The 9,821-nt window shown below is 39.9% G+C and overlaps 1 protein-coding gene across 1 annotated transcript; it reads left to right on the plus strand.

The window, feature by feature from the left end:
• The first annotated feature begins 2,086 nt into the window (after positions 1-2,086).
• LOC147663444 (uncharacterized) lies at positions 2,087-4,367 on the plus strand. Its single transcript, XM_086950447.1, is given in 2 exon segments — positions 2,087-3,582; positions 3,585-4,367. Coding segments are annotated over 2 exon segments (1,074 nt in total). The 5' UTR covers positions 2,087-2,837; the 3' UTR covers positions 3,914-4,367.
• The last annotated feature ends 5,454 nt before the right edge of the window (positions 4,368-9,821 follow it).

The following is a 9,821-nucleotide window of genomic DNA, read 5'->3' on the forward strand; positions in this document are numbered from 1 at the left end:
CTCCTTGTGAAAGCAGAATGCTGTCACAGTCAGTGAAGCCAGCCGATACAGAGAGAGAGGCAACATTACGCAAAACATCATGGTCAACACCAGACCAAATTAGGGGCTCAATTATTAAAGGAAGTCTATGTCCTTGCATTAAGTGCAGCTATACAGCTTTCCTGAGATCCTAAGAATTTACAGAAGTAGGACAAAAAAATAGTACCCCATGAAAATATTTGAACTCCATTTGGCATGAGCAAATATGCATGTGTATCTTTGCTCAAGCGAAGTGTTTGTAAGTTTACTTTCCCTCCAACCACTTTTTTCCCCAACTATGGAAGAAGGGTTACGTCTGCCATTGTAAGGAGTAAATTTCCAACATTTCTCAGTATGGGAAAAGATCAGAAAAGAGTTGTTGAAAACCCTTAAGATATACAAGTTAGTAGGTTTGCACAGACTCAAAAGGGCATTCTAACCCTAGAACTATTGCTTACCACTACCTTCAGCCCCAGTAGGTAGATCTGCAGAAACGTGGCAACATAAGGGCATTGCAAGTATTCAAACATTACTATGGTAAGAGCACTGGCATAATCAGAGAGGCTCTATCAGAGCTCCTATATAAGGAGATTGCGGCCATAATTTGTCGCTACACTTCATGGCACTAAAGGGACAAGTGGATTTTATTACAGGGCAAGTCGATTAATGAAGCAACCTGCCCCTTGGACAAGTAGATATTTTTTATTAAATTCCACACCGCTGGTCTAGATTATGTGACAGGATGGGGTTGGCTATGTCTTTGGCATATTTAGCAGCTGATTGCAGTTGTGCGGTAAGCTTTTCAGTGTCTTTTTAGGCTCTCTTTTTCTGTCTTGATTGCCTGGGATGAAGGTGATCTGTCTTACTTTTGAGAGGTTTTTTAGTAGAAAATATGATTTGTTGCTCCAGAGAAGTATTTATAGCTATAGTGAGTATTTTATAAGTTGTTTTTGTGTGGTAAGGGTATGTTATGTAAGATTGGGAAAGGTCATCAATGTCCACCTCTAACATCTGGTTTGTTGTCCTGTTGACGCGTATAGTTGTGTTTGGCAAAGGCATAGAGATCCATCTAGGTGTGCTTGATACTGTATGTTTGTGGTGGTTGGAGATCTATGCGGTCCCCTAGTTTCCTGAGCCGTAGTTATTTCAACTGCCAGCTTAAGGTTGGCCATGATATTCCATAACTCTTGTCTTATCTTGTCTATTGTCGACTCTAAGTTGTTAACACATGCTTGCCCGGGAGACGTAGCATTGTTTGTGGTGCTGGGAAGGGGAGACTCTTATGAGGGTGGGCATGCTTGTTCTTTGAGATATTGCTTGCCTGGTTTGGGGAGTTGTGCAAAGCGGTATACCGCACAGTGAGTGGGAGGAAGTTTTGATCAGACACTTGAATAGCTTACAGATGGTTACTGATGTGCACAAAACTGTTCATCAGAATTTCCATCTTTAGACCTCAACCTAGTGTTCCAGTGTTCTCAAGCTTTCTATCTCAAAAATGCCTTGAGCCCTCACATCCTTTCTCTCAAAATGAACTCAGACTCTGGATGTCTGTATTAGCTAATAAATGTTATTCCTTTGTTACAGTTTTCATTCTTTAACAATCTCTGGTTTTAAATCCACAGGTGATTGAAGAGTGGGCGTAAAAGACAAAATGGTGATCAGTAATAAGCAAATAATTGAAAACTATTAAAGGACCGATGCTAAAGAAGTAAAGTTGCTTCAGAGCTCCAACAAGAGAAAAGTATCCAGGAAAAAGATGTGGTGAGGAACTTGGATTAGAGTAAAATAAAGAATGTGAAAGCAGTTTTTCTAAATAGATTTCCTGCTGCTCTAATGGTATATGAAGAAATGCCCTGGAGATGCTAACCCAGGGCAGGAAGACCATCTGTCTGAACCAGAGCGGATACGCATCAGTCTAAAGTTCTATCCGATCCAAAAGAAGATAATACACACAGAACAAGTGGGACTTGAAGGGTTTTTAACAGACCTCAGCAAAATGGAACTTGAGCACCATTGCCAGTGACTTGTCTTTAAATCAAAAACAAATATCTGTTGGTCAGTTATACATTGTAAACAAAGCTGCTTTAAAGACAGGTAGTCAGGTTAGGACTAAGATATCTACTAGTTACGAACTAGCGATGTGGGTATATCTGGGACCAAGGGAAGGAGAATGAAGGAAAATAAATGCACCTCTGTGACCAATGACCACATTCTGTTTGTAGTCCGGGTCCACATGTCCACAGCCATTCTTACCCATTAGAAGTGACCTCAGGTATTTGTTACCGGGCAAGACCTGCAAAATCCTTAATATCCTCATTGTAGTCTTATATACAGACATAGAAGACATCTGTAAGAAGGGTGACAAGAAACAATGTGCTGCTACTGATACACAATAGTATTCTGAATGTTCATGCCAATACATTATGTGAATATGTACCTAGCTTTGAAATACTGAACACCAACCAAAGCCCTGATCAGTGCCTCATTAACTCATAAATAAATATGAGAAAAGGGTTAGAGAATACACATGGATGTAATCATGCAATAATCCCATGACCGGCTTCCCCATAAGTACCTGGGGCTGCTGATATTAAGGTTGTAGGGTGAATTAGGTTGCCTACAGAGGTTATACACTGTGAACTCCACAGAGAAGTGATCTTTGGCTAAATAAGATTTCATGTGTTAAGTTGAACAAGTGCAGCACATTTGAGTGGGTGATGCTAAACACATGCTGAATAAGATTTAGTATTGCCTTAAGGTGTGTCTGGGAAAAATCCCAACTTGGAGATATTAACTTCAGAAAGAAATGTTATCTCATAATGGAATGTATACAAGACAAAACCGAACTTGGAGATATTAGCACCAAAAAGAAGTCTCATACATGCTCTGAATGTGAGAAGAGCTTTACTTGTCGATCCAGACTCAGTCAGCATGAGAAAACTCACACTGGGGAAAAACCTCATCAGTGCTCTGAATGCCAGAAACGCTTCACTCGCAAAGGCCATCTGACTCGACATGTGAGAACTCACACTGGAGAAAAACCTCATAAGTGCTCTGAATGCCACAAAGGTTTCCTATGTAAATTTGGACTTATTGAACATGAGAGAATGCACACTGGAGAGAAACCTTATCATTGCTCTGAATGTCCCAAAAGGTTCACTCAAAAATCCCAACTCAGTCGACATGAGAGAACTCACACTGGAGAGAAACCTTATCAGTGCTCTGAATGCCTAAATAGTTACCAATGTAAAGCAGATCTCACTCAACATGAGAGAACTCACACTGGAGAAAAACCTCATAAGTGCTCTGAATGCCAGAAAACCTTCAGTCGGAAAAGAGTTCTCACACGGCATGAGTTAACCCATACTGGGCAGAAATCCCATCAGTGCTCTGAATGCCCCAAAAACTTTAGTCGTAAATACCTTCTCACTCAACATGAGAGAACCCACACCGGGGAAAAACCATATCACTGCTCTGAATGCCAGAAAAGCTATTGGCTGAAAACTGGTCTTATTTTCCATGAGAGAACTCACACTGGGGAGAAACCATAAAAGTGCTCTGAATGTCACAAAACTTTAGTGAAAGAGCTAGTCTCACTCACCATGAACAAACCCATACTGGGCAAAAACCTTATCAGTGCTCTGAATGCCTAAAAAAGTTCAGTTATAAAAGCAGTCTTATTGTACATCAGAGAACTCACACTGGGGAAAAACCTAATCAGTGCCTTGAATGCCAGAAAACCTTCAGTCATAAACTCAGTCTAATTTTCCATGAGAGAACTCACAGTGGGGAAAAACCTCATCAGCGCTCTAAATGCCAGAAAACCTTCAGTGTGAAAAGTCACCTTACTGTTCATGAGAGAACACACAATGGAAGAACCTCTTCGGTGCTTTGAATTCCAGAGAAGCTTTAGTTATAAAACAATTCTCACTCCACATATAAAAGCCCATACTAGCTAAAATAATGTATGAGTGTTATGAAGGCATGTAAAGATTCTGTTGAAAGATCCATGTTATAAAGCAAAAGTGTTTATTAGTGTTCTGAATGCCAGAAAAGCTTTATTCATAAAATTAATTTCAATGAAAATGAAAGAACACGTCCAGTGCCAAATCCTTATCACTGTTCTGAATGTCAGGAACACTTGAGTTCTAAAATGGATGCCTTTTGACATGAGAGAGCCCACACTGAGTATAAAATCTAAAAAATATACCCTTTGCCAGAAGCACTTGTCATATCCATTGCAGTGGTTGTAAACCACTTAAACTAAGTGCAAAACTGGTTTACTACCAATCTCAAAAAGCTGATGCTGATAATTCCTCAAATCGGTCTTTGGTTCTACCAAGCACAGTTCACAGCCCCTCTTCAAAGGTTAATGGGTTACCTGTGCAACAGCTTTGAGAATGACTTGATGTTTTCCTTTTTTCTTTTAAATATATCTTTATTGCACATTGTATAGCTTACGTTTTAACGTACCTCTCCAAGTGGACAGTCCATTCTTAAGATTAATTCATGTCAGGTCTTATACACAGATCAAACATGTATACATATATTGCTATCTTTCCCACGCAGAAGACACCTGTGGAAAAATGTACCCAACTGACCCCCATTCCCTCATCTCATAGAGAATAGAAAGATGCTCTACCATCCCTCTTCAAGTGTATCCACCCACCCGTCAGAGGTGGCAACACCTTTGACCCTTTCCTCCTAGCCTCTCGCCTTTTTTTTGCATATACTGCCACTTCCATTTGATAAACAACTATTAGACGAGCGAGCCATTGTTGAACCGATGGTGCGGAGAGGTCTTTTTTCTTTTCTTTTTTATTTTTAGTCCTCATTTTACCATTAGCGTCTCAAGGTTAACAATAAAAGCCCATTCCAACCTGGGCGCCCTGGGCCTATGTTATTGCATTTGCTTCAGGCCAACCAGGCCAGCTTCTTTTGTGCGAGGCTTGGTGTAATCATTGGACCATTGAGACCTTAGACCAGCCTCATTTCAGTGCCCCAAGATGTCAAGGGTGGCCAGATGTTTTTGTCACTGTCATTTACCAGGCCCTGATCCAATCTTGCCATGCCTAATGCCGCACCCAACCAGCTCTCATACAGCGGAATTCTAGGGTCCTTCCACAATTTGCAGATCTCCCTGCGAGCAATCAGGATCAAGCAAAGAAATAAGCCAACTTGCACGGCTGAAAGCTGGCTTGTAAAATCAGAGTCCAGACCAAAAATAACTTGAGCTAGATTTAAATTCAACTTGAACTTAAAAATACCTTCCACGCTACATGCACACTGTACAACTAATGTATGCCCTATGTTTTCTCGACAACATAATAAAAATTGTTTTAAAATTAAAAAAAATGCCTTCCAGGGCACACTCCACATTGTGCCAAAAGTCTCTTAAATAAACACATTAAAAAAAATGTATGTTGTCCGCCTCAACTTGATCACATCTAGGAAACTTGGGAGGTGAGCAGGGAGCAAACCTTGCAATTTTCTTGGGCGTGTAATACAGCCTATTAATTACATAAAAATGATTCTTTTTAACCCGTTGGACGCTCATGACAAGCCCAGCTCATCATGAGCCACGGTGGCCGTGTGCTCATGACGAGCTGAGCTCGTCATAACCGTCAGAACCCTCGCACGCGGGGCTAATTCCCCCACTGTGCTGAACGTTCTGAAGAAATGGGTGTGGCCGTGATGAGCTCAGCTCATTATGAGCACACGGCCACCGTGGCTCATGGCGAGTTGAGCTCGTCACGAGCACCAGGGTGCTGTGTGCGCCCCCCGCCACCCAGCACAGGGTGGAATTACCCCCGCGGCCAACGGGTAAAGTGAAGCCGGTTTAACGAAGTTGTATAAGGTTTGAAGAGATAAAGCATATAAATTTACAGATGTATCTCCCAAAACAGAGGAATTCCATACTAGATGCGAGAGGGGGAGCTCTACATCCTCAGCGTCTAATAGACTCCCATACCAAAATCAAATCTCCCTCTTTTTTGGATTTGCATTCTGAAGACTGTACTCAATCTCCCAATTTCCGCCTCTATGCTACTTCTCTGCTGAAAACCAAGAGCATAATTGCACATATTTAAATCTAGAGAAGGAGTCACCAATTTTAGATCTTAAAACCTCCCAAGGAAGAACTCAGTCGGATGATATTAGGTCGAACCAGATCATAATTCCTGCCTTATTAATAGGGAAAGCTAAATTGTCTTCTAGACACACACAAACATATATAGCATTTAAATGAGTTCAACAAACTATAGACAAACATGTACCATCACCAACCAATTTGTTCTATCTGACATTGTAATTTCATGATCAATGCTTCTATTAGATGCTGATATTACTCTATAAATTGTAGGTAACTCCAATTGTAAACCTACTCATTTACGAGTTTCTTAGAATAAGTAAAGAATAATAGGGATAAGTATTCTTGAATGTATACTTTAACCGCGAAATAGTAGGATACTAAACAATCCTGAAACAAACATAACACAAGCGCCCGTTTGTTAATTATTTATTGGTCGTCATTCAAGTCGATTCTTTAGAAAATAAAAACAAACAAAACTAGTCCTTTTCACTATGTTAAATATACAATTTGATTTGGTCGCGCCTTTTTCCCCCCTTTTAATGAAACAGAGTAATGATCTATTCTGCATCACCTCCATTCACAACTATTAAGGTCGGTAAATTGCATATTACAAGATGGCCGCTACTCTCCTTTTAGAGGAGATAAAGAAAGGACACATCTCGCTAGTCCTATTTCCACTACCAAATGAACAGGGTATAAAAACCATGAGGCGAGAGAATTACAAGTTCTCTGCCGAATTGCTGCTGCCTGTTGAACTGCGAGGATCGCCTTCGACCTTTGTTTAACCAGGTAAATGGTATATCTTTACAACTGAGGATCTATAGTTGAGAAACTAGTTCAATGTCCTTTGAGCTAGTTTAAGCCTGGGCACCTCATAATATTTATGGTGATCTCCTTATTATCATTTGTAGGACCGCCGTTTTAAGTGAATTTCATTTAAAAGTGATCGAGGGCCTGCAAATCGCTTAAATACACAGGTATGTTAGTCCTCTAACATCGATATCTTACTAGGCTAGTTTTCCGTATGTGGTAACTTTAACATTTGAGATAAAAAGTCTTAGTTGAAATGATATGTGACAAGTTCTCCTTGATTTATCTCCATTAGAAAACTGAAGTATAGACTGTCTGTGCGTTTTCATCAGCAGCGCCACTTCCAAAGTCACACAGGGAGATATAAAATCAGTTGATTCCTGTCTTTACAGGTAAACCTTTGTTCCCCATGTCGTGGCTGATATAATTAATGGCTGACATGATAATTTTTAATGTGAGCCGTATGTGTCAGTTGAGAATCTCTGCATCTCTTACAGCAACAACGCCTTTGTTTCATATCTGTATACAGATATGTAATCAGTTTGCCCACCATAACAAACAGATGTGACAAATATTGAAGACGCTTTGGACCAGAATGTGATATATGGTTGACTAAACACACATGATAATGTCGAGAGGTAGCCATACCTTTGTTGCAGTAAATAGAAAATAAGGCCAAGAATATGATTTTTTTGAGAATCTAATGTGTTGATTCCTTCACTCAACTTTAATAAAAATAAAATAACTTTTTTATCAGCAATAGTTTGGCCCTAATCTTCAAATAATGCATTCAAGTTACACTTCAATTAAAGGATCGATATGAATGCATTAATTAGTCTATCCTGATATTTTTTCTACCATGAACAAGGGTTACATATAATATATGCTCTATAAACAACTTATGGTTTATTTTTGCTTTTCTGAAAACAGATGATTGTACTCATCGCTACCATCTACTTGAATTTGAGGCCCATTAAAACTCCGTGAGCTTCATTTATCTATAAGAAAGGTAAAAGTTTCCGCCGAATCTACTAATTGTGACCAGGTTAAATGGATTAGAATTTTATTTCTTAATTGCAATTGGATTGTTTTGTGTTTCTATACAGACCATATCCACTACATGATGAATCGAGTGTTACAATGTATAACCGAACAATGTTGTTGGTTAACTGACAATACCATCAAGAATGAAAAAATAATAATGAAATCTGTACAAAAGATAATGATTCCGTAATATGTCTTGAATTATGTTGACAATCTCCTTTCTTCTGAGTATTAAGGTGTCATTGAATGAAATATTATGAATCAAAAAGCAATATAGTTTGTTATTAAATCATGTAGAGAGCTTAGGGTTTTTGGGATAATATATGCAAATCCCTTGAATGGGAATAAAACAGTTTTTTAATTATCTTTTTTACTGTTTTTTAGGGTATTCATGATTTGATTTGTCTGTCCTGAGGATGGTCTCCATAATGCAAGTCTAGAGACCGAAACGTCGACTGCGCTTATTCCACTGCTTTTAATGATATAACTTGTAAATAGGTGGATAAGCTACAACAATTGCTGCAAATAGGCTGTTTTATTGATATTTTTTCCTATTGTAGCTTTTGCAACAAATGGTATACCCATGTATATTTTATTTTTGTTTTGTGAATAATTAAAACAAACAGAACTTTTCCATAGACCCTGCTATTGCTCTCTCTTTTTATTATCGTTTGGTATTAGCTCTATTTGTTTAAAAACTTTGTATGAGTATGAGTAGGTTTTTATAAAGCGCGCTTACACTCCAAGGAGCATCTTGGCGCTAGACATCACTGTCCCGGAAAGAAGAAAGGGGGATACTGTTTTGAGGTGGATCATTAGATTAACGCCAAACAGAGTGAGTCTTCGGATTTGAAGATCCATGTTTTGAGCGTTTTGCGAAACAGTTTTTCGGAATGGATCAGGCGCATTTGTGGTAGAAGCTTGTTCCAGGCTTTAGCTCCAAGTACTCCGATGGATTTTCCACCTTTTGTCGTTAGTCTAAATTTGGGGATTGAGAGTAGGTTTAGGTTGGATGATCTGAGTGACCGTGAGGGGGTGTATCTTCCAAACCTTTGGGATAGGTATGTCGGTCCCGACTGGTGGTAGGCTCTGAACGTGATGAGCAGGATTTTAAAAAGCACTCTTTTGTGGATGGGTAACCAGTGCAGGGTTTTGAGCGCTTTTGAGGCAGATGATTTCCTAGGTAGTCTTAGCACTAGGCGGGCGGCGGCGTTTTGCACCATCTGCAGCTTGTGCAGGACGGCTCTGTTTGTGCCTGCATAGATGCTGTTGCAGTAGTCTAAGCGGGATGTGATGAGGGCTACTGCTACAGTCTTTCTAGCTGTTAAGGGAAGGAGATCGAAAAACCTTCTAAGGCCTTTGATAATATTGAAGCAGGACCCTGCCACTGTACCTGCTTGTTGTTTAAAGGACAAGGCTTCATCAAACCTTATCCCGAGGTTGCGGGCCGACGTGATGGTGTTTGGTGGGATTTCGGCGTCTTTGGGCCACCGGTTGGTGGGGGAGAAAAGGTTGTTTTGACCAAAAGGGAGGATTTCAGTTTTAACAGAGTTACATTTAAGGTGGTGCGTACGCATCCATTCAAAGATTGCCGTCAGGCAGTTTCTTAAATTTTCCTCCGCCCTAGAAGAGTTGTTATCCAGTACTAGGATGAGCTGGGTGTTGTCAGCGTAAGATATCGTGCTGATGTTGAAGGATGAGATAAGTTCAATCAGGGGGGTCATATAAAGGTTAAACAGAACCGGGCTTAGACTTGAGCCTTGTGGTACCCCTGTCTTTATGATTTTTTCATCCGAGCAGTAGTTTCCTAGCATGGTGACTTGTCTCCTATGGCTTAGGAAGTTTTTAAGCCATTCGA

This window comes from Lissotriton vulgaris, unplaced genomic scaffold, assembly GCF_964263255.1.
Source record: "Lissotriton vulgaris unplaced genomic scaffold, aLisVul1.2 SCAFFOLD_735, whole genome shotgun sequence".
Taxonomy (NCBI): domain Eukaryota; kingdom Metazoa; phylum Chordata; class Amphibia; order Caudata; family Salamandridae; genus Lissotriton; species Lissotriton vulgaris.